Below are 26,479 nucleotides of genomic sequence, written 5' to 3' on the forward strand. Positions count from 1 at the left end.
CTATATAATAGCAAATGTGTTGTAGAATGCACCACTTTTACTTTATTTTCTTGGGGAGAGAGCCCCCCGAAACCCCCTTTGTAGTGGTCAGGCTCACTTGCTGCACTTGGTGTGCACCAAACTGGGACTGGTCTGACAACATATGCCAGGGCTGCTTGGGTTTTCCAGAACAGCCATAGCAAGAGCAGGAGCCTCAAACCACAAATTAAAAACAAATATTGAAAAGGTAGTCGCGGAGATGCACCACTAACCTTCCCCAAAATTTTTTTTGATTTTTGCTACTTTTTCAATATAAAAAAATAAAATCTTTAGTAATTCGAGTATTTATTTGGTGTGTACTTGTTTGTGTACTTTTTGCGGATTACAGCTTTAATGTTTAAAATTTAAATAGTACAAATTGCTTAGGGGTACCGGCCTTCCAGTAGTGACTCAATGAGGATCGTCAGGAGTCAAAAGTTTGGGAACCAGTGGAGTAGAAGAAGCCAGTGACTTACTGAGGAAGACATTAGTACTGAGTTAGCCAAGGTAAAGCTGGACACCATAGAGAGTCAGACATGCACCTTTCTTCCCTGGCACTATTTGCACAGTAGTTTGCAACTTAACTCTTAAGTTCAGGTGCAGGTTGTCATCGAGTGTGTAAATATGTAATTAGGACTTTTTTTTAAAGAAATTACTCATGTCTTGTGGGCGAAATCAAATATTTTGCATTGTGATCTGAGTGTACCAATATGAATGTTTCCAGTAACTGTGGAAGACTGCTGGACTGCTGTGCTGCTAAATTTCCTTCAACACATTGTGTCTGAAACATTCAGCCAGTCCTACCTATCTAACCAACATCTCCCCTGTACACTTTACTTGTAATTTTGCCTTCCCAATTATACGTAAAGGCCGAAATGTTTGAGATGGGAACCGCTGTTGACTAAATTCCAGGGAAAGAGACAAGTAAGAAGAGACCATCACTTACCAGCTTTGAACTATATGTCGGTGACAGAAAATTTTACACTATTAATTGAAGCGGATGGTACGATGGAGAGCAAGAACACACAGAAGATCAGGAAAAAAAAGTGCATTGAAATAATGATAAATTAGAGTGAAACGTCAGAGCTTCCCCTAACCTGTTCATGTCACGTTTATGTCAATCAAAGACACATATTCGTGTCACTCTTTTCCATTATAAACAGCATTTGCAGTTACACACTAAGGTAACTGACATTTTATTTATCATTACAAATGAGTCTTGTGGGGCATATGTATCATCTGTTTTTTTAGTCGCAAACGCTGCGATTCGCAAAAAAGCAGTGTTTGCGACTAAAAAATCAGAAAATGCGATGTATGATTAAAATCACATCGCAAAATTAAGGAATCGCAAAATTTGCGATTCCTTAATTTTGCGTCAGCATTTAAGGAATCGCAAATTGCGATTCCTTAAACGCTATGTATGAAGCACCCAAGTTGTGCGATTTCACTTTAAGAAATCGCAAATTACCACCGACTTGAAGTTGGTGGTAATTTGCGATTTCTTTCACAAATGCACTTTTTGGCATTTGTAAAGGTGGCATGTATGCGCACATATGTTAATTTCAGGGGTGCATCAGGGTGTCCTTATGACACCCTTGCCCCCTTGAAATTATTCTCAATTTGCGATTCGCAAATTGCGAACCGCAAATTGAGAATGACTTCACATTCATTCCTATGGGCCTCCTGGCCCATAGAAATGATTGGGAAAGTATTCCTTAATTGCGATTTCGCAATTTGCTAATCGCAATTAAGGAATACAAAGAATTCACACAAAAATTGCGATTTCTTTAATACATCCCGTTTTGCAATTCTCAAATAGTGATTTCTAAAAATCGCTATTTGGGAATCGCAAATGAGGATGTTGATACATATGGCCCATTGTTTGGACAACCACCCTTTGAATATGTCTTTAAATCACTCACTGATTCCAGTGGGACCCTTACACCCTCTGGTCCCACATCACTCTGTCCCTGTATTTACCCATTCCCCAACAATGTGGGATGCTCCCATCAGCATTAGCTCTTTTGTTCTTTATTTTAGATACCTGAATTGTGTTATCCAAGTACTGGAAAATGCTCAAATGCCCCCGAGCCCATACAAAAGCGAATTAAACACTCCAAATACACAGCTCTCCCAATGCCTCGGGTGCAAGGGGGGCAAGCCAGCAACCCTATCGGGTAGGAGAAGGGAATATTGACCCTGTTGAGCTTCAAGTAGATAAGGTTTTGCCTAGAACCCATCAACCCCATAAATAAATTACTTCTACTCTGATTAGTTTTGCTTTTAGAGCCACCTGCAACTGTGGGATTTATATTTGATCTCAAGGTCCAGTGTTCAAAGTTTAAAAAAAAAATCTAAATAGTTGATAAGTTATCTCTAGAAGGATATTTGGAAACATTCAGCCAACACTGAGTCGTTCTGTTTTTCTCTTTTTTAATTTGTAGGCTTGGCCTCGGATACAACAAAATTAAAGAAGTTGAAAATGGAAGCTTTGCTAACACACCAAATCTTAGAGAAATACATTTGGAAAGCAATAAGCTGAAAACAGTTCCACCTGGTTTAGCTGATTTGAAGTACCTACAGGTAAGGTGGCTTACAAATGTGAAATATCTGCATTCTATCTACTAAAACATTTTCTCATTTCATTTCAGGCCTCCTTTAGGACATATGTTTTACACTAGATGTCCTGTAATGTTTTTTGTTTTTTATTTTTTCTGTGGGGAAGTTAAGAACCTTTCAAAGAGTTAAATAACTTTTTTGTCACACATGTATTTTGTGGTAAACATTTATAATAGTGAGTCTAAACCACTAAATAATTGTAGAAGTATAGCATTTGTAGTCGAGAATGTAAATACTGAGTTAATGTGTGTTTAATTCAGTCTATTTTAAAGTGCTACCCAAAAGAATCCTACCAAACCTAAAATACACATTCACATCATGCCAGCGCAACTGCCTCCTTCTCATAAATTCAGCCCAACTTGCAATACTCACAAAACCTTTCCATGTGAACAAACAAAATACGTAGCCTACATGTTGTCAAAACTGACCAACCACAACTATCATAGCCATGGCATTATCAATTCATCGAAGGTGACTGCCTCTAATTCTGGTTATCACTCATCAGGCTGGCATCAGTCACACACCTCACATAACATTCAAACTGGGCCAGTCCCTCTATTGGGGTTGTTAGGCTGTCATTTCTGTTGCTCCCCAACCCCCATAATAAATGTGCAAAAACATGTAAATTAGTTTTGTTTCTGAAGTGGTGCTTTTTTCAATCACGGGCCTGGCTTTGGTTCCGCTTCTTCTGTGAGTGACAGTGAGGCATGTGGTGGTGAGTGGGGCTTAAATAATTGACAGCTCGTAGGATTTATCATGGCTCATGCTCTGTGTCACTGTCTCTTAAGTGCGCATGTCCGGTTGGACAGGTACCTTCCTGTGTCGAGTCTTACATGCACACTTCAGGCCTCTCCCTACCTGCATAGCATTAGGGAGCCAGGGATTACAACTGCAGCTCCCAGTCTCCTAAGGAGTGCAGTTCTCACCTGCCTCAGCCAATCCTGACACTGCTTTCATGCTGTTTGCTAACATACACAGCAAAAGAGCCCTGTCTGCATTTGATCAGCAGATGCGAGTAGCCCTCTAGTCCTCCATGAGGCAGCACGGGATTGAGAGCCACTCATGTTCAGAATATGGCCAGTCACTGCATGGCGTTATGATGACACCATACTGTGATTACCCACTGTGTTGCCCTTGCTTTTATATCTCTTCATGCCTAGTGCCAGTAACAGGATTGTGCATGAGGAAGTGAAAAAAGAGTTGACTTGCTCCTGCAAGCACATGCGGACACAGTCCTGCAGTAGATGGATAGCTGGCCCTGAGGTCCAGAAAGAAGCACTCAGAGTCGAAATAAGAGGTATGAAAAATGAGTTCCTGCTCAGAGGGAGATCAGATTATTTAGGCAAAGTGCGTCTGTTAGGATTTCTTAGTTTCCACAAAGTTTCTTCCTGCTTTCTTTGACCCGTGGAAAGATGACTCAGATAGCGGTGGATGCGGGTCCCATGGGCCGTGGGGCTGGACTCTTGCAAAGACAATGTCAGGAGGATGACTGGGCCCCCGTGGCCTTCGCAAGCTGGTCACTCACCGAAACAGAACACAGGTATTCTCAAATAGAGAAGGAGGCCATTGCCATTCATTGGGTTTGTCGGCACTTTCATCTAGTTGTCTACGGCAAGCCATTCGTGGTGGTGACGGACCACAAACCCCTTGTGGCTCTGTTCTCAGGGACATCCACGAAACCTCCTCCACGGATTGAGAAGTGGATGTTGCAGCTTCAAGACTACAATTGTAAGGTAGAATACCAACCAGGGTCCCGCACTCCCGCGGATTATCTGTCTCGGCATCCCTGAGTGGCCACAATCAAGGAAATGGAAGACGCAGCTGACACTGAAGAGTATGTTAAGTGCATAACAGCTCGTTCGTTTCCTCTTCCCCTGTCCATGAGGGATCTCACAGAAGCGACGTCCAGAGATGAGTGTTTGCAAAGAGCCAAAGTGGCTCTACAAAGTGGTAACTGGCACAAGGCTAAAGAGGAATGGAAGATCCTGACAATCCCTGCTCAGCGGATCATGGAGAGCCTATACCATGTTAGAGATGAGCTCACCAAAGACCCTATGGGGTGCTTGCTGAGGGGACACCGGCTGGTAATTTCAACGTCTCTGATGGATAGATGCGTCCAATTTGCCCATGTCGGGCATCAAGGCATGGTGAAAACAAAGTTCCAGCTCCGAACCAAGGTGTGGTTCCCCCTAATGGACAAATTGGTAGAGGCCACAGTCCGCTCCTGCTCGTCATGTCAAGCCACGGGGGAGATGCCCCGTCCTGCTCCAGTCATTGCGGAACCTCGGCTGAGGTCTCCATGGTCCTGCTTCAGCATGGATTTCGGTAGTCTTCCTGACGGCCGCCATACCTTAGTAGCTATTGATGAACATTCAAAGTATCTTGAGGTTGAAATTGTGACATCTCCCAATGCTGCGGAAGTGATACCCAAGATCGAAAAGATCATGGCTGCACATGGCCTAATACAAGAGCTGCGCACAGACAATGGGCCTTCCTTCCAAGGGCAAGAACTGGCTACCTACCTCAACAATCTCGGCATTCGGCACCGCAGAATCACTCCCCGATGGCCACAGGCCAATGGTGAAGCGGAGAGATTCATGAGGACTCTAAACAAAGTAATCAGAATTGCTCATGATAAGAGACAGTCCATAGTGTTGGCTATCTTTACATTTCTTAGAAGTTACCGTCAAATGCCCCACACCACCACGGGGGTTGCTCCTGCTCATCTGATGATGGGCCATGGCGTTATGATGACACCATACTGTGATTACCCACTGTGTTGCCCTTGCTTTTTTATCTCTTCATGCCTAGTGCCAGTAACAGGATTGTGCATGAGGAAGTGAAAAAAGAGTTGACTTGCTCCTGCAAGCACATGCGGACACAGTCCTGCAGTAGATGGATAGCTGGCCCTGAGGTCCAGAAAGAAGCACTCAGAGTCGAAATAAGAGGTATGAAAAATGAGTTCCTGCTCAGAGGGAGATCAGATTATTTAGGCAAAGTGCGTCTGTTAGGATTTCTTAGTTTCCACAAAGTTTCTGGCTGCATGTTGTGAATTGTGATGCTGTCATAGTTGGAATTGTTCTCGTGTCATGCAGTCGACCGACTTGATGCTCAGCTGCTCTCTTCTCACCCTTCTAGGAATCCGCGCAGGACAGACCGATTGGGTGGATTTGCTCCACTGTCAGAGAGTACCCTCCCTAGGTTTGCCTGTGAGATAGGAGTAGCCTAGCCTTGCCTCATGGGTGATTGACTCAGCCCCATTCTTACAGGCCACCTAAGGGAACACTGTCTTGAAACCAAGGCCTAGATGTATCAAGCCTTTTGCGATTCGCAAAGGCCGAAATTTGCAGAATTTCGGCCTTTGCGAATCGCAAACGGTCTATTTGCATGTTTTTGCATGCATCAAAAATTCGCAAATTAAGTATTCTCAAAAAATTGCGATTCCTTATTTTGCCATAGCATTTAAGGAATCGCGATTTTTGATTCCTTAAATGCTATGTATGTAGCATTTTTGAATTGCGAATTTTGGTTAAGAAATCACAAATTACCACCAACTTGTAGTTGATGGTATTTTGCGAATTCTTTAAAAAATGCACAATTTGGCATTTTTGAAGGTGGCATGTAAATGTAAATTGATACTTGTATAGCGCACTACTCACCCGCAAGGGTCTCAAGGCGCTTGTACAAATACCGCTGTGGAACCCATCCTGGCTTTCCCTGTGAGGTGTCCACTCCTGGGCACCCCCAAGGTGGAGGCCAGGCATCCTTAGCGTTGTGGGGGCCGTTGTGGAGATTAAGCAAGCTATTGCCCAGAGTTGCAGAGTGGGACTCCATGATTGGAATAGGCACCGAGGCGAGAATTATCAGGTCCGTGGAATTTTGAGCCCAAGACCTGCCGAGGCGGGGAATTGAACCCTGGTCCCGGGCTAGACCTCAGCATCAGGGTCTGCCGCTCTAACCATTGAGCCACACTTCTCCATAGTAGGGCATGTATGTGCGCCATATGGACACACATGTACATTTCAGGGGTGCAGCAGGGTGTCCCTGAGACACCACTGCACCCTTGAAATTATTCTCAATTTGCGATTAGCAAATTGCAAATCGCAAATTGAGATTAATTTCACAATCATTCCTATGGGCCTCCTGAATGGGAAATTATTCCTTAATTGCGAATTCCCAAATTGCAAATTCGCAAATAAGGAATATTAAGAAATCGCTAAAAAATAGCGATTTCTTACATACATCCCATTTTGCGATTTCTAAATAGCGATTCCTTAAAAATCGCAAAGGGGTATGTTGATACATCTACCCCCAAATCTTTCCTCTTCAATTTAGGCCGTCCTGGCCAGGTTGACTGGACTGAATCAGCTGAAGGCCTTCAGTGATGCAGGTTATCTCCTATGAGAATGACTGTCTCTACAATGCCTAGGCATGCGTGATAAAAAAAGAGTCATCTGGCAAGTCTCAAATTTGACAAATAATAAGTGGAAAGTGGTTTTCAACTTTGTGGTGATATGAAGCTGGCAGAGATCAGCGAGAATCTAGTGACGTCATCTGGAGTGTTGGCAGGCATCCTGCCCTGAGGGTTCTCTTAGTGACAGTTACTGCTTGTGCCTTGGCTGTGCCAGCTGGGACGGCTCTCTGTACCCCTTCAATAAATACTACTTCTGAAATTCACTACTGTGTCCTTCCTACTTCATACCAGTGACGTCATACCAGTGATGACAAAAGACGGGATGCCACTCTGCATACCTACAGCCACCTTCGTTTCCTGATCTATGTGCTCTGTCTCACATGTATTCCTTGCCTGTAATCTGGGAGTTCAGCTGTGAGTAATAATTTTTTCTTATGACTTCCCCACTCAAGGCACACCTGCGTGACCTGGTACAGAGAGCTCTGCCCTTTTTATTTACTCCCTAAGCGCCTCCGCTGCGCTCTGTTTCAATTTGCTGCCACCTTCTAACCTTCCAAGGTTTCTTGCTACTATGCTGCCATGCTGTGTCTACGCTGCTTGAACTTCCTATTTGTGTATTGCCCAACATAAATATTTTGGGATCACCGAGACCTTCGTTGTATTTTTCAAAAAAACTCTCACTCAAACCCGCGGTCTGTAAGCCTTGCTCGCGCGCAACCCCATGAGCTGCCTTTGTGCAAGAGCAAGAGCCTTTGTCTCTCCTCACGCTCCAACAGCTCGCGCACTCACACGAGCAACACCAAACCTTTTCTCTAAAACTGTGAAGAATTATAAAAATGTTTCGGGGGGGATGGTGTCAGGAAGAGCACCAGGGTCCATGCTAGACCAAGCAAATTACGAGATTATGTGTACACTTTCATTGAATCTTTGTTTTCACACCTCTCTTCCTTTCTGTATTCTTTTCCCCTTTTTGTTGTTTCAGTGTCATTTTGTCAAAAGGGGGGGGGGGTGATATGATGCTGGCAGAGATCTGCGAGAATCTTGTGATGTCATCTGGAGTGTTTGCAGGCATCCTGCCCTGCGTGTTCTCTCAGTGGCAGTTACTGCTTGTGACTTGGCTGTGCCAGCTGGGACGGCTCTCTGTACCCCTTCAATAAGTACTACTTCTGAAATTTACTACTGCGTCCTTCCTTCTTCATATCAAACTTGTTTAACAGAAATTGCAGATTTCTAAATTACAATTCTAACAATAAAGCATTTAATTCTATGTTTTAAAGGTGGAGGGTCTAAAACGGCAAACAAAAACTAGCAATTTAATTTCAACAAATGTAGGACCTATTCACAAATGAGAATATACACCTGCGTACATCTTCACATATATGTTTACTCTTGCATTTTTGTGTAACTACTACTTTTGGCTATTTACATTTTATGGGCCTCTTCACAAACTGTATTCAGTAGTGCATTAAGTAGTACCACAATAGTACTACTAAAAGTACTATAAAAAGTTATTCACAAACCTGCAAGTATAAATCTCCATCTCCAACTCTCTTGTCTTCGAGGCTATTCACAAAGGTGACTTACACGTGTGATTAAATTACATGTGTTATCTACTTTTACATTTTAGAGTAACTCTACTACTTTTGAGAATTCACTAACAAAAAAATCTGAGGCTAAAGTTAGTCAAAAGTGTAGACTTACATTTCTCTACCCCCTAAAAACGGAGTGAAGCAACATGTATGAGAATAAGTTACTACTGCCAAAAAAGAAACAGTAGTAAATCCAGCACCACACATGGCCAACCCCTGATACTGCAGGCCCATCCAAAAGAAAGGTAGGGACTTAAAATAAAACCCATAGGAAATAATGTTAAATTAAATTACATTAATTAAAATAGTTAATAGTAAAATAATTATAATATTCAATGGGAACCAATATTTTACAATAGTTCTTATTTATAATTTAAATTTAAAATATTTAAATAATCTTCTTTGGATTTAAAAATCATCATAACGAGTTGTTTTTTAAAATGTAACTAAATTAATTGTAATTAATTCTATGCATCGCTTTTAGTAATTATTAATGCATGATTAAAAAGCTTTTTATATGCTAGAAATAATTTTTTTATTTAAAATTCAAAACAATATTTAATTTAGTATATTCAAATTAATTTAAGATGTAACATTTTTAATTTGTATTTTGTTTTACAAGTAAAATAAATATATACAATCATTTGACATTAATATTTAACATACTTTTTTTACTATTTATTGTAAAGTGTAATAAACTTTTTTTAAATTTTCTCCATACTTTACCACAGGGAGATCGCCACCACAACTGTGGAGTCTCCCTATGGTAGGGTGTAGTGAAATTTATAAAAGTTTAAGTAACTCCAAAAATATTAGGAAAAATCTTTTTATGTTAAATATTAATGTACATTTATTTTAATATTAGAACAATATAAAAAATCCTGCAGTGCTATTAAATTAATTTTTCCTTAGATCTTTAATTAATGTAAATATATTAAATTCAACAAAATTTGTTTTTCTAAAAGTTAAATTAAGGGGTCCAATTTGGGATTAGGACTCACTCAAGCTGTGTCCAGGTGCGGGTTCAAGATGGTTAGACCATTTTCTGTCCCTAAGGCTCTGAACAGGAGGCAACTCAACTAACCCTTTGATTCACTCTGGTAGTCCGGGGTTCAAATAGTGAAACAGGGCTCAAGCAGCAGGCCAGGTCTCTGAGGGTTCAAAGCAGGCTTCTGGCATCAGAGAAGTCCTTCCAGGTGCAGCAAAGTACACAGCTGGCCACTCTAGAAGGCAGTCCTCTAAGTGTCCAGAACGTGAATTGAAGAGAGGGTCTGAGGGTCCTACTGTTATACCTGGTGCCTTCTTTGAAATAGGAGAAGTGTTTAGAGTAATGTTCAAGTGCTTGAAGTTTCTTCGCTCCCCTGCCCTGGTTCCAAGCTGGCTGCATTAGAAATACAGGGCTGGCAAGTCTTTTGTGTGAAGGCAGGGCACAGTCTGTTCAGGTACAACTGTGGCTGGGCCCAGCTCCGCCACCACCCTGCCAGTGATGGCCCTCCCAGGCACACCTAATCTGTCCATTGTGTGGCTGTCTAGCAAGAGTAAACAACGTCCAACTGCCATCTACACTCAGTCATGTGACCCAGGAACAAATAATGAAGGAAAATACCCACTTTCTAAAAGTGGCTTTTTCCAAATCCAAGTTAACCATTAAAGAGGATTTATAATTACAATTTCTCAGACACTAAACAGGTTCACCTGTTCCTAATCCAAGGTTAGCACTTATTAAATGTAAGAAAGCAACTCAATGTTATCCTATGGGAGATGTAGGCCTCACAGTAGTAGAAAACGAATTTAGTGGTTTTTCACTACCAAAACATGTAAAACATAAATATACATGCTCAGCCTTTTAATTACAATGCGCCCTGTCCTTTGGGCTACCTAAGCCCTACCCTAGGGGTGGCTCATTTGCAGTAAGAGGGGAGTTTAAGGCTTGGCAAGGGGGTGGTAATACCAAGTCGAATTAGCAGTTTAAACTGCATTCAGGCTGCAAGGACAGGCCTGTGACATGTTTTTAGGTGGGTGGCACAATATGTGCTGCAGACCCACTAGTAGATTTAATTCACAGGCCCTGGGTATAGGTTGCACCACTTAACTAGGGGCTTAGGGTGCTTATGAGTAAATTCAATATGCCAATCAGGTGTAAGTAAATTGTACCATGTTTTAGGGAGGGAGCACAAGCACTTTAAGACTGGTTAGCAGCGGTATAGTGCACAGAGTCCTAAAGCCAATAAAAACAAATTCAGCAAAAATAGGAGAGGTGACGGCAACACATTTAGAGGTGACCCTTCAGAGAAGCACAAATTCAACATGGTGGCTGCATTTCTCTCCATAAACCAATCCCTAACCCCTCTAAACCCCTCTGTACTCCTTCCCAACCCCTCCTATTTAGTAGTAAGCAAGCCACTTTTTCCAGCCACTCCCCTGGCAGTGGTAAATTTACATGTGTGAATATCTACTCATAGAAAAGATAGGAGAGGTGGAGATTTACATTCATTGGGGTGTGAATAGCATTTTGAAGTACTTTAGAAGTACTATGGTAGTATTACCAAATGCACAACAATTAATAAGCAGTCTCAAGTTATGAAAATATCTTAATTCCTTGCCTCATTGTTAGATTAGATGTTACATAATAGCAGTAAAAATTAATCTGGCGAGTGCAAGAAAAATTTGAAGCACACAATGGATGTGCTTAGCTCAGGAAGAAAGAAGGGTGGTTCTTGTCTTTTCTCAATTCACCATGTAATTACTTTTCTTAATGAATTGATGCAAGACGGGGAAGACACGACAAAACTAGAGATACAATCCTTTCAGAATATCCCTGCGTCACAGCTAACCGTGAAACTTGATTTGGAATGTATGAAACTGGGAAGACTGAAAACATGAGTTAATAAAATGATGTGTTTTGTGCACTAAACAGAGAGATGATAAATGTGCTGATGTCATGCCACACTGGAAGCTCACCATGCCACCACCTAGAAGACACGGCAATTTGTCACTCATAGAGTTTTCCAGTTCCTGATATACACTTTCGACAGGACCACAGGGACCGAACGGACAGCTACTAATAAAAGATATTGACCACATGTTGAAAAGTATTGATAAGGTCACTTTGCTGTGAAACAAGCATGCACATCTCCTACCTGAAGATATGATTAGGACTACAAGGACACTCTAATATGAGTTATCTACAATCCATGTGAAACCAACAATGCTATTTTTTAAATACAAACCATCTTAGCCATGGAAAAAATGCCAGACCTGTGCTCCATTGACGGGAGAAACACTTGTTGACTGGTCTAAGTTCTCTGCTGCCTCAAAATTAAATAGAGGCTTTCATTTGTTTTCAACTGCATTAACACAAACATATGTGATGAGTAATCTCTTTTCCACTTTTTTACTCAAGGAATATCAAACCAAATGTTTATTATTATTATTGATAATTGCTTACTCTACTTTAAGTAAATACAAATCCTGATAAAGTCTGATGTATTAATCTAGGCATGTCAAGTGTTTTCAGTGTCTCGTGAAGAAACAACCCTCCTTAATATCCACTGACTCTCATCAGAACCTCCCTATTTCCTAGCCTCAAAATGTATAATGTTGCCCAGCAATTAAGAATGAATGACTTGCAGGCAGACTTGAAATGTTTCTAGGAGGGCAAGTAGCTCCTGTCAATTCTGAATATCTTGATTTCATCTAGGTTTTTGTTATAAGGTAGGAACACAATCAGTAATTTTGGAATTACCAGTGGAAATAAATAAGCCTAAGACATAGTTAGGCGCCAATGCGTCACACCAGACCATGTGTGCAATATACAAGTAAAAGGGGGAATGGCAATGTCTTGAAAGTGTCATGCTATAAATAGTTGTATGTTGGCATACTGTTAGAAAAATATCGCCTTACGGAAATATGGGCGCAGATTTACAAACCTTGTGTGCTGGGTGTGTATCACAACATGTATGTAAACCTGAACAAAAGGTTTTTGGCAATTTACTTTCCAGTGCAAAACTTGTTATGTCCTGGAACTTTGCCTGAAGGTAAGGCAAAGTAGTGCAAAGTGCTGCTTTGTGTTACTCTACATCAAGGGCTCGTTACACGGGTGGTACGTGGGCATTCCTGTGCAACCACTCTTGATTTTTGTAGCATACTTACAAGACTAGACAGAGTTTTTCACCCAAAAATATTACCAGTTGAAAGCAGGCGTTAAAAAGGAGAATGCTTTTATTTCTCCTAAATTTAACCACTATGGGCCCGATTCCGATCTGGGTCGGAAAGCTCTCCGACTGAGCCGGATATGGAGTATTTTCTGACCGAGCCGGACTCCTGCAGTCCGACTGAGCGAGTACGATGCGGCTGCATGCTGCCGGACTCGGTTCGGTCGGACTCCCATAGAAGTCAATGGTAGCCGGTCGTACGACGCGTACATGGGCTCCCATTGACTGAATGGGTATTTCTCGCACTAAGGCGCCCCCTACAGTGGGTACTCGTCGGTGCCATCTGCACCGTACATGCCTGTGTTGGGGAGACCCTTTGTATTGTGCTGCGCTGTACAGCACACATCCAACATAGGAAACGTTGTAAAGTTTGTCTAGGGACAGTATTTTGTACTGGAAGTCTATCCTTCCAGTACAAAACAAATGCTGGGCTCATGTAGACAAAAAGGTGTGTGTGTAGTGCACACTAGACTAATTGTGTGCCAGCACAAGGGAGAGAGCAGGATAGAGCCATATCACAGTAACTTGTATGTTGTGCTGTGTTTTGCGACAGTTTAGTAAATGTGGGCCATTGTGTATTAAATAGCATTCTGAGGAATATCAGCCCATTGGGTGTTAATTTTTCATTAACTCCGTTGGACAATATTTTAGTGCACAATATTTACGAAACAGTATTTCTATCAGACAGAATTTTGGCTCTGATATCCTGGAACCATATCCAGAAAATTGGGTGTCCATTCATGTGTTCCCTTTCCCCACTATCTACAAGCAACACTGACCATTTTGCCATAAGCAAACTGGAGGAGCATGTCAAACAGGTGCATGCTAACCAGTAACCAGTGACTGCCAGAGGATCCAGGGACAATGCCTCATATTAAGCCTCGCAAATGGTATGTCCTCTTTTCTCAGAGGGACCATTCTGCAGCACGAGTTAACTTGTTCCTTTGAAGTACTAAAAGAAACAAAAGTATATTCTGTCCCCACCTTCCACATAGCAAAATTAACATACACAGTAGCAAAATGAAATAATGTGGGCACATTTACAGTGCTTAATTTGTAGGAATAAAAGTAAGAGCCAGAGTGCTTTGCAGGAGGATAGTACACCACATATTACCCCTGACAGTGCAGCCATTGACATTAATAACACAACTCTCACACTCTTAAAAGTCTGACAATTCATCCTATTCCAGGCCACTCAAAGATATAAGAATGACATTGGCAGCAGGCATTCTTCAGTTTTAATGTGTACTAAATTATTAAACACAGTGTTTTGTGCTTTTCTCAAAATTACACAATCAGTGCCCCGATAAAGTTGACTGTTATAAGTGCCTGTGTTGAGAATTAAATGATGGTGCCGAGCACCGGAAACCGCTGTTTCAAATTAAGCACTGCTTCAGAATTTGCGACACGAGTTTATAATTATTTCAGTATTTCACTCAAGGAGTTATTATGAAAGAAAGAAAAATATGCAATATATTTACAAAGGGCATTTCAGTCAGTGATAAGACTAGTATTGCAAGTTGAATTTAAGCGGTCTATCTCCATATATAGTTATGCTGTTTTAGAAAAAGTGTTGAAATGCAAAAGAATGTGGCAGTATATTTGCCTCTGCACTTGCATTTTCCAAACCATGAATTCAGTACATGCACAGATTGGCTATGAATACCACAGTATGTGGTCACATGGCTGACCAGTCAGTCTTCTGTCCCCCTGAATAGCTAGTCTATTCAAAACACTTCCAAGATCTCACCTTACTACGACTCCAAACTCCTGGTGCAGAATGTAAGAAGGACCAAAGATATATAAGGCGATCCTCATTTCTCTTGGAAGGGGTACTCTGATAAATGTAACACTAGGGGTGGAGAAAAACGCAAAGAAAAGTAATGGATACAACCCAACAATAGTAATTTTTTTCCGGCCACTTAGAATCCCAAGAAATATTCTGTTAATATTTACAACTCTAACATAAGGACGTGAGGGCACCAGTTAACATGAAAACACTAACCTGTCTCCAGGATTCTAATTCGCCAAAGTAGAACAGCTAGTAGCATTACAGCACAATAGTCACTTGGTCCAGCTATGTGTTGTCATTAGAAGGACAAAACATCAGCAGCTTTATAAGGGCCCTCTGAAGAAACAGACTCATATCTGTTGAATGACAGTTCACATGATTTTTGAAGATAGCAGCAAAACCAGATCCCCAATTCAATCCACCCTGCTCAGACTTCCCACTACATAAGTCTGTTACATTCAGATCAGTTGGTGAGGTCCCAAAGTTCACCCTACCTTATGGAACTCTGTCGTAAGAAAAACAGCACCCTAATAACTAAGCCCACCTAACTAATGTCAGGTATAATGAATTCTTACAGTGGAAAATCTCCTATGCATGAAATACAGTCTCAGACTGAGGTCTGTACAAAGGGGAATGACGCCAAGTAACTGGTGAGCATTAAGCTACACAAATATCCAGTATTGTATCATAACAGAAAGTGAATAAGTTCTTAGTTTCATGGATTTCTCATACTCAATGTCCTAGATATTGTGCTTGCTAGGCCACTGGAACCAATCCAGAATGTTGCAGCACAAATAACCTATGCGTCTAGAATTCTTCCTTCCTTTTGGTATATTGTTAGGTATATTTAACCACAGAGAACAATTTTAAACAACTGTCAAAATCGTGGGCACAAAGAAACAAATATTAGAGTTGATGCAAAAGGTATGGCCTCACATTAGAGAACACTGACCGGGAGACACTGCCTTAGAGAATTGGGTTCAGTTGCTTTGTTATTTCAACAAAGTAAACACACATACATATGATTTTACATTAATTATTTACTTAATAGGCAATTAAATACTATAATAATTTGTATTGTAGTATTGTAACATAAATGCATGGATGGAAAGAAGCAGTTGACAAAGAGTTGCTAGCCAATTTAACCCTTCAGATTGTCCTGACTTGAAAAATGTGCCTTTCACAATTTCTCCTAACCCTATGTAACGCAAAGGCAGGAAGGATGCAATTAAAGCAGTGTCTCAGTGTTGAAATGACCACCTTTTTGCGTAGGGTATTCCCAGACTTTTGCCTGGACTGTTTTGCTCACTATAGAACTCTGTGTACTTTATAATAATAATAACCTTGAATATGTAAAGCGCACAGCTACCTCCAAAGTGGTTTCCCGGCGCTGGGGGCCCTCGGGAAGATTAAGCGAGCTATTACCCAGAGTCACATGGTGCTGGGCTGACCTGGCGCCAGTGATTGGTCCAGAGTCAGGCACCCTGGCTGCTGCACCACACCTCTTCCACCAGGGGTAACGTGGCTGTGTTCCCCCTTATAGCATAGGAAAATTGCAATACCCCTAATTGAGATATTAAATGTATCTGTAAGTCACTCATATATGGTACAAAGTGTTCCCAGGGCCTGTGAGTTAAATGTCACTAATGGACTGCAGCACCAATTGTGCCTTCCACTACAGTGACAGTGTAAGCATGACTGCAGGCCTACTCTCTATTGCCTGACTATGCAGTTTTACATTGAAAATTCAAACTGTAAAAATAACCCTCTTTTGACTTCCTTTGAAATATTAGTAAGTGACCCCTAAATAAGTCCCACTGTCTATAAGGCAGCTGACTGGTATTTAAAAGTAGAATATGTAAAATGTAATGTTAATCATTTCCTTTCCGTAAAAAGGTTCACAAAAGCTATTTTCACTATAGCGGGGTTGGCTGTTTTGTTTGAGAGCATTGGGAAACAATATTACATTCTAATAACGTTATTCCCAGCTAGAAAATAGCTACAAATGTAATTCTTGGATTAAAAAAAAATAGATTTAAGTACTGGGATCAACCTGTCTAGCTGATCCATCGAAAGTACATTGCCACATGACCAAAGATTCAGGTTGCTCCCACTTGGATTTCCAAGCAGAAAATCCAATTCAGCTACACCTTGCAGAGAAGGTATCCAGCCCCATGGAGCCCTCTTCAATTACATCCTGCAGCCTTGCCCTACTGGAAGAATCTAAGCACCAAAAACAGGATTCAATCTTAAGGTAGAAACCTTTACCAGGCAATGGCGCAAAAATTATCTGGCCCGCCAGGGACCTCTCTTGGATTTCAAATTCAAATTTTCCATGCTCCGAGCTTTCCTGCAAAAAGTTAATGACTTCACACAGATCTTGTTGAGCAGCTATTCGACTACATGGAGCCCTTTTCAGTCACAGTCCTGCCTGCCATGCCAGCGCCTCACTCCAAGACCGCCCAACCCACAGTCAGTCTGGCTGCCGGATTACCAGTTGTAATCCTGGCAGGCAGTCCTGAGGTGGCAGTCCAACAGTGGTGCCGTTCTAATGCTCATAGGGTAGCCTTAGAAAGGCATCACTGTAGGAGCACCGCAGCCCATTCGCGCACAGACAGAAATGCACCCGGTGCCCAGATGCAACATGGGGCCCTGTAGAGCCCCCCCTTAGTGTCCTCACCGCCACCATTTACAATGCGAGCGCACCGCCATGAAAAGGGTCACAGTGAGGAAACTCATAATATGTTTGCTGGTGCAGCAGTGACACCGCCAGCATATTACATCCTTAAACTGTTGTGCCACTGGCACAGGATCAGGTATACCCGGCGGTTGTGGTTGTCCTTTGACGGTCCCACCACTGTAGTTGGAATACAGCAGGTGGACCGCCAACCTGGCGGACCACGGGTATGGCGATCCTACGGACCGCTAAAATTTCAATTAGGCCCCAAGTCTAAAGGTAAAACTTCTGACAGTGTTGAACCTGGTTTCCGTGTCTGACCTGTGATTCATCGCCGTTGTCCTTAATTTGCAACTGGGTACCAGTAAAGCGCAATCTGATGACCACGCAGTTCAATGCGTTTTGGTGTTATTACAGTAGACTCAATTTACCTATGTACCTGTACCACACTCTGCTGCCTTTCGGCTAAGTTTGCACTATACAAACACCACACTCATCCCGCTATGCAAATACTGCATACATATATACTTTTTATTTATAGATCAAGTATGTTGTCTGCCTAGATTTTTTTTTGGTACTCAACTCTATCTCACAAAGATATTTTTGAGATAAATTAATCTGGTTTGTTACTTTTTTCAGATTGTCTATCTTCATGCCAACAACATCGTAAAGGTGGGAGTGAATGACTTTTGCCCAACAGAGTCAAGAGTGAAGAAGTCCTTATACAGTGGCATTAGCTTGTTCAGCAATCCGGTGAAATATTGGGAGGTCCAACCAGCAACATTTCGCTGCGTCACTGGAAGATCAAGTGTGCATCTTGGGAACTTTAGGAAGTAGCAGGTTACCCAACAGCATCAGCTTTCTGGAAGAATATGCAGGTCAAAATATAGGTGCAAGCAAAGGGAAAAGGTGCTATGCCTGGCTCCTCACTCATTAAAGAAGAGTCAGAGCAAGATGAACATGTTTACAAAAAAAAAATAACTATAAGTGTATATCTGTTATGTTGCTTGTGTTTATCATACTTGAAATCTATTAGTATAAAAAGCAGACAAAAGTACTGTACCAGATAGTACAAATATGCAAGTGTGCAATGACATAAAAAAGCTTCTTTTTTCACACAGTTAGCTGTAATTATATGGAAGTACATGAGTGTATTCCCCTTTTTCTTTGCAATTTTCATTATTTGTCATTTAGGTTATTCGTAGCTGCAATGCAATTTAGTGTGCCCCACTGAGTTTCATACCATGCCTCTGAATGCTCAGATTCCACAATTTGCATTTGGATATGTAAGGTTCTTCTTTTGTCTTCTTACCACTTGGCGGTCTTTATGCTATCATTAAATTCTTCTCCATGTCAAGAGTCAGCAAATGTTTTAGCAAAGTCGCCATTTACTTCAAATAACGATATTCTTTTGCACCATATTATTCTGCAGGTCCCACCTACCTATTAACACTGATTTAATACTATCATGGGATTTTTTAGAAATTATTTAAAGCCAACCCAAAATGTAGTACATTATCCCCATGTTTCTAAGCCTAGGTGAACTTTGTGTAATTTCCTTTGGCAAAATTACACAAAATGCCCAAAATGGCCAGGAAAAATATACAAAAAGATTAACAGGAGTGTCACTGAGAGCAAGGAACAAATGTTTTTGTCACAGCACATTGCAAGTTAGTTAGATGTCCTCCCATGGTGTGGCGTCAGCGTGAGGTAATATAAGCAGTGGTTTCTAAAAACATACTGGCCCCAGTGTCACATCCAAAAGTTACAAAATCTTTGGGTTGCTTTATGCTTTAATCACCATAGCGCCAACTTTAGATTTCCTGTTACTAATCTGGGGAAAGGTGTATCTATAATGACTAGCATTTATATCACTACCTATCTATCTCACTGTTAATGCTTGCAGCATAACGTATTGAATTGCACATCTGATTTCGATTCCAGGTGAAGTAAACAAAGCAAAGAACTCGAAGTTATTTAACTGTTACTACTAACTCATGAATATATAGAAATCACGTTTCATGAATTACAGAAATACAGTAATTCTTGGTCACATAGGACAGAAGCCATAGTACAATTAACACTAACAGTGACTAATATTTTTTATAGCATAACCAATATATATACACTTTCTACCTTACTAACATTCCAAAATTTGCAATATATTGCTACCAGATATCCGTGAGTAAGAAGCTCATTCAATATCATTTTAGAAAAATTGGTAGGAAAGGATTTGCAAATATTGATGCTGCATTCATCAGCTTTGCTTGAGATGTAGGCATGTAGTCTATGTATCAAATGAGGGGTTTAAAGTGATAAACTGCACATATACTTAAGAAATCCATCGCATAGACAAAGTATACACAGTGATCTTTGATGAACAACATGCAGCTTCCACTCCTCTTTAGCAGTACTACTAAATGTAGAACTTAGATATACTAGAGAAAGTGCTGGCATTTTTCTTTCTTGCATTCTCACAGCGGGCACTGTGTATATTAATCATTTGAAATAGTGTATCACGAGGCAGCAAACGCTTGTATCTGATTGGTCTGTTGCCAACATGCAACTTTTTCCTGGAATTATTCCAGCTAGTCTTAGAAGTAGAAAAAATAGCATGACTGATTATTTAAATGTGTTTGAATCTACCTTAAAAGCAGAGACGAACTGGTTGGTTCCTAATTTGCTGGCCCACAATTTTCCTTTATTGGAACCGTTGGTGATTAACGTCTTCATCAAACGAAGCAATAAGACAGTTCGAGTGATAGATAAATAATTATTTATACATTTAAGTAGCACTTGCAATACATGTTTTTAACTTAACTAAACAATTAATGTAATTATCTGTTAATCACCATTCACCAATTAACACTTTATTCCTAAAATCAATCTTATTTCTTATATTTTGAAATAAAAATACGATCTGTCATTTGCAAAAAAAAGTTTCGACCGATGGAAAATGTGGCTGCTGCATTAGCAAACACATATTCTGAAAGGCTTAGAACAATAGTTGAATCACATTCGAAAGCATCCTGTAGCTGCAGTTGTAGCTGTAGTGAAACCAAGTGTAAGTCAGCAATGTCAAATTATGGTGCCTTTTAATAAGAGACCCTTCGAATGCTGACTCTGATTCATTAAGTAATCATCCACTTTTAAACATCAACTCTACGTGAAAGATGAACATTAATACTTGTGATTTTGCATGGACTGGAACCCTTGTCTTTTTATATGTTTTGTAGTAATCTGTCTATGAAACCTTACTTCTAGAGGACTGTGTTACTTATCTGAAAAGGGCCCACCATGCTAGGGCATCTTCGACAGTCAGCCAAAGAAGCAATCAGTGATTGTTTTGAATGTAAAATGAAATTTTGGTTTAAAAAGAATGTCCTAACTGAGTGTGCATCTGTAGAAATTTTATGTGTGAAAATGATGCCATGTCCAGTTCAGAAACAACCTGAGGCTGATCTCAAAATGTACATCCAGTAACTCTACGTCATTAAAATGCAAATCAGAACCTCAGTCATAAGAAGAAAAATATATATACATGAAATCTATTTCATTGGATTTACATCCTCAGTAAAGGAATAAGTACTCATTTCCACAGTAGATTGGAGAAAGGATTATAAGGAGGTAGAATCATTCTTCTGAACTGAAATGATTGCGGTACAATGTGAACATTAATTTGTTTGTAGTGTTTTTCCAAAAACCAAGGATGACTAGAGTGGTGTGAAGCGGACACCTTGCAGTGTGAGCGCTTTATAAGAACAGCAATTACTATGAAACAAAATATAAGATAATGATGTTCTGTACCTATTGTAAAATGTGGAACGCAGAAAAACCTTTCTTTTGCTAAGAAAAACCTGCACGTTAAAAGAGGGAATCACATAACACAACTAGTATGAAAGTCAAAGATATAACATGCATCATTTATACTTCTCTGAGAATATTTTTTTCAAAAAGGTAACGATTGCTAGTTTATAAATCACATGGTATGTAAAACTATTAGTTTGTATACACTACACTATACCCTTAGGAGCCCCTCTGCACATTTAATTTGCCAAAATGTACAATTTACCTTGTGTTGCTAATTTTATTAATAGTTGTTTTGGTGCTCTTTTTTAAAAAATTCTAATCTTTGTTGCACATGCTTTTCAAAATGAAAGTGAGGTTTTTATCCCACATCTTGGCTTTGAATCTAGTCGTTGGATAATACGTCCATCGGCTCTGAGCGCAACTTTAAAAACTGCTTAACCAAAGTTATCTGGTGGATGCAATCCAATCATTTAAAATGTAACACCGATAAGAAGGAGATCATGCTGCTCTGTATGTCCAATTCCTTTGACCCTGTTTTATGGTGGCTGAACTCCACACCTTCTCCGCCTGCGATAGCTGAGGTTGTAAAAAACCTCGGAATAAAATTTGATGCCTCTTTGTTATTCAATCCACATGCTCTGGCAGTGGTAGGAACAGGTTTTAACTTAATAAAATCATTGAAAATTCTTTTCGATTACCTTCCACCAGCAACAAGAAAGACAGTGGATTTTGCATTGATAACATCCAGATTGGACTACTGCAATAGTTTGTAAGCAGGTCTATCAAAACTAACTAATCAGAAACTGCAGGTGGGACAACATGCTGCTGTCAGACTGGTACTGAAACTTCCTCGACAATCATCAGCATCAGGTGTTCTAAAAGCCCTACACTGGTTACCAGTACATGAGGGTCCTTTTAAAAATGATCTTATTCGCTTTTAGAGCCTACAGAGTATTGGGGTCAAAGTACCTAATTTCTAGATTGACCCAGTACGCTACCAAATGGAGTTTGAGGTCTTCACATGCCAATCTTTTGAAGACCCCTACTTTCAGACTCAAAACTAGAGGAGCCAAATCTTTTGCTGTTCTGGGCACAAAGGCTTGGAATCAACTCCCCAGTCACTTGAGACTCATCTGAACCACTCTTTAGAAAGCAGCTGAAGACCTGGCTTTTTGCTGCCGCCGATTCACAGTGTTACCCACTTATTCTTTGATTTTCTTCCTTTTTCAGGTCACTTCTGTATTGAAACCATTCTTTTTGCTGTCCAGTGCCAGGATGCTCCTCTAGGAGTGCAGTGTGCTTTACACCTACACTTTTCATTCATTCAATCTGAGCTATAAACTTTTCTTTAAAAACGCAAAAAAGGTCTACAATTGAAAAACATATACCATATCTGTTTATACAAATTAACATGTAAAATAGGTTTACTTACTGTAGTGTAAAAAGTTATTGACATTTCATATATCTATTTACTGTATATTTGTTATTCTTCGTCATAAATTAAATGACATTTGAAAATATCATAAATGTATTTCTTTTAATAAAAAAAAGTTGAATTGAAACTAGGTAGCATTCCTGTTCTGTAGTCAGTGAAGTAACAGCGTTCTAATTTTCTGCTTGTTGAATTCTTTATTTTACCCGTGGTCACTACAATCAAAATGGGCAAAAAATAAGGTAGTCTGCAGTAAAGGAACACTTGAAGATAGCATCTTTGTGTACATAGAGGTCAAAGTGTCCTAACATTCACAGAAGAGGATCGGCAATTTGGATGGGGCACTATCAAACTGAATAGTGGTCATCAACGTTCTTATGAAATATTGAAAAAGCCATGAAAAATGCAACAGTATGAAAAGCTCTATTCAGATGGTGATTTTGCAACAACAATCTGATAATTGCAAGGTTTATGGCAATTCTGTTGTCTAAAACACTGTAATGTTTAACTAAAGTGTTAATACCCATATCAAATTAAAATCTGCACTGTAGGAAGCTGCGTTTTTATGTAGTGTACCAATGTAGGGATACATCATGCAAAACGTCCTGACAACCCCTATTGGTTTACAGGGGGTTACTTTAGTAATCCCAAATGCTCTGTTTGTGGAAGTGTGGTTGAACAGGTTAGGTTTATCAGAGGGGAGTGTTGAATATTTGTTGTACACACAGTCAATAAATGAGACACAAACCCAAAAAGAAATCCGAGACCAATTTAGAAAAATAGCACAGATTTCTATATAATTTTGGACATTAAGATCATTGGATTCAAATAGGTACTTTCATAGATAGGAGTTTTTCAGTAAAATAGTCAAATAACTTTTTTTGAGGTATGAGCCTCGAACGAGGTGATGTTATTCTATGGGAGAAACATACACTGCATACATTTACTTGCAAACGGTTCTTGAGGATACCTTTTAGGACTTAAGGTTCCTTAAGGGCCCAGGTACAAGAAACGACCACAGTTCAGGTTTACCTGCCCTAGTGTGTCCAGGTGCAGAGGTGCTGGTCGTTTTGGTAGTCTCGAGCGCTACGCCTTAAAGTCAATGGGAAGGTATCTGTGAAAGAAAGGCTGCAAGTGGGAACATGGGAAAGAAGTCCATCAGAACCCAAAGGTGGGCTCGGCTTTTGAGAGTCTCTGGGGCAAGGGGACACCGCCGATTGACTTGGACTCAGGCTCTGGGGCTCCGCTGCAGAGGTATTTTGTCCGGTGGGTCACTTGATTAAGAGGCTCTTACTTCTTGGGTTGACCTGGCGATGGAAGAGGGGAAGAAAACAAGACTCCAGGGTCACTCGTAGTGAGGCTGTCACCGGTCCTGAAGTCCCTCGTTAGCAGGTCATATTTTGGCATCAGTGGTATCCAGACTGGACACTCAACAAGCCATGGTTACAGCAAGTGCTCCGGTACCCAGGGTATTAGTGCTGTAAAGGCTCCTGGAGGATTTAGCGTCTCGAAACTCACTAGAGAGACACGACTGACCTCCTAGAGCCATGGTGACTTCCTCTTGAAGTGATGATACACCCTCAGTGGACCCAATGGTCAGCATGACGAGATATTGGTCATGTGCCATTGATGCCTGCAGCTGCAAAGGAGTGGCTCCTCCACCATAAGGGAGATGCTGCTTGGTTGTTGAAGTGCTGGACTTAAGAGAATGAACAGCTTTTGGATGAGTCAAGTTTTTGCAATTGTCCAGGTATCAGCAGCCAGGCTGGTTTTGGAGCCAATTTCAGAGCAGGTCCTCTGTTCTTGCGATGTAGGCTCTTTTTTGTCCTTCTTTGGTTTCCTGGTAGACAAATCCGAGTCTCTGGTGTTGGGTGGACTCCTAAATACTGAATTTAGGGGTGTTTAGCAGAGTGTAAGGTAGTGGCCAATGGGCTACTTGTCCCTGGGGTGACTACACCCCACATTTGATCACTTCCTGCAAGGCATGGGAATAATCCTCACCCAGAGTTCCTAGTTTCACCAAATTCAAGATGGTATAACCCTTTCTTGGCTGTCCACTTCAGGTAGCCCACCTTAAGGGTGTGCCAAGCCTGAAAGTGCAATACACTCCTGCATATCTAAATTCCCACCTGATCTGGTGCCAAAGGGGCCCCAGGGCAGGGGTTGGTGTTTCCCAAGTCTGGGTGGAAGCGGGGTTGCATATCAAAGTCTGCAGAGGCCTCTGGCCTTGATTTGCTAAAATACTAGCCATCCCGCTGGTGGAGATGTGATCACCTACCTCTAGAGGAGGCATTGTTTCTGACCTCTGAGAGAGTGGACTCGCACCTACAGGGGTAAGAAAGTCATCTGTGGTGGCAGGCTAGATGATACCAGTCAGCCAGCACACTAGATGGCTAGTTTGTTTTTAGGGGGCACCTCGAAGGTGCCCACTGTGTGCATGTCATAATAAATCTAGTACTGGCATCAGTACACATTTATTAAGACAAAGTATATTATACCAAACATAATTTGTCCCAGTGAAGCCATCATGCAGCTGGGTAACTGGTAATGACCAGTGCCCAGTACATGTCTTTAGACGGCTTCCTGCTCACTTGCAATATCTAGCAATAAAACTAGACATCACAGGTGTATCTCTGCTCATGCAGATATGTCCTCACATATAATATTACACACCCTGCCTTAGGGCTCTGAGACCTGCTGTAGGGGCGACTTACATATAGTGTATGCAGTGTACATTGTCATGGCACACACCGTGAGGGTGCCATGCTGTGTTTTCTGAATGGTTTGCACCATTGCATACATCCTGCAATGGCAGTCAGCATTCAGTTTGTGTGTGGGTCCCTTAGAGCGGCATATCCATGATGCAGCCCTTTGGGATCCTCTTTCGTACCCCTAACCTAGGTACCATGGGTACCATTTACTAGGGACTTACAAGGGTGCTAAAGTCCTTGCCAATTGGGTTCCAAATGAACATGTGAGTTTAGAAGAAAGAGTACTGCCACTGGGCCCTGGTTAGCAGGTCTCAGTGCACTGTCAGAGTCAAAAACCAGCATCTAGTAGTTCAAACAAGAGCACAAAGTTGGGGGACATTTGCAAAGAGAAGTTGAGGTTCCTACATGCACTTCACTCCGCTCATGGGGACAAACATAGATCTGCCTGTGACTATAACTGCAGATCACCGTAGTAGCTAATGGAGTAACACCTGCTTTGATTTACGCAGATTTAGACAGCATGGAACTTTGAACAATGACATCTTGTATACTAAGCCTCAAGGGTCTTATCACGTTCTGCTTCCCTGCAATGGTTTAAGGTGATACCTGTGTGCAGGGAATGGTTCATATTTTCACATCACTGAATTTGAAAGGCTGCAGAACATCGTTACCTTCTATAATGATGTTATTATACCAAGCTTTATAATTAGTGCTTTAGGACGTAGCAGTTCAAGTAATAGGTTGCCTGATAAAAGTAGTTTTGTTCTGATGAGGTATTTTGATTGTTGCTCAATATGTGCAAATGAATAGTAAAATCACACCATGTCAGGGACTAACCATCAACAACCTTGTTTTAAAAAATGGGTTATTTAATAGATGTCTGAAATGCCATAACTCAATAACAGATAACTGTTTTTACTGGTATAAAGTAACAAACAAGACCAATGAACTAAACTATTTCAGCATAACAGTCTGTTCTATGATGTAAGAATTCAATAGAGCTGCACCCAGCACCCTCATAGTCAGTTGTTTGATCCATAACAGTAATGGATATTCATAAGCCTACACACAATATTCAATATGCGTTGTCAATCCCTGTAAAGGAACAAAGAGATACTTTTTTCCATGAACAACAGTAATAAAATCTGATTACCACTCCAAGCTTTCACTGTTGGTTTATTCTGTACAACGACACTTCCAGCA

At 40.9% G+C, this 26,479-nt stretch overlaps 1 protein-coding gene across 3 annotated transcripts in view; it reads left to right on the forward strand.

Annotated features, from left to right (window-relative positions):
• Nucleotides 1–26,437, forward strand: part of ASPN (asporin) — a 199,372-nt gene extending 172,935 nt beyond the window's left edge. For all 3 annotated transcript variants that reach the window (XM_078661389.1, XM_078661390.1, XM_078661391.1), the window contains exons 7-8: nucleotides 2,463–2,601; nucleotides 17,963–26,437. In XM_078661389.1, coding sequence (XP_078517515.1) covers nucleotides 2,463–2,601; nucleotides 17,963–18,160 — 337 coding nt within the window. In that variant the 3' untranslated portion in view covers nucleotides 18,161–26,437. The remainder of the gene's footprint in view (nucleotides 1–2,462; nucleotides 2,602–17,962) is intronic.
• Nucleotides 26,438–26,479: the final 42 nt, after the last annotated feature.

Source organism: Lissotriton helveticus, chromosome 9 (assembly GCF_964261635.1).
Source record: "Lissotriton helveticus chromosome 9, aLisHel1.1, whole genome shotgun sequence".
In the NCBI taxonomy this organism is placed as follows: Eukaryota; Metazoa; Chordata; class Amphibia; order Caudata; family Salamandridae; genus Lissotriton; species Lissotriton helveticus.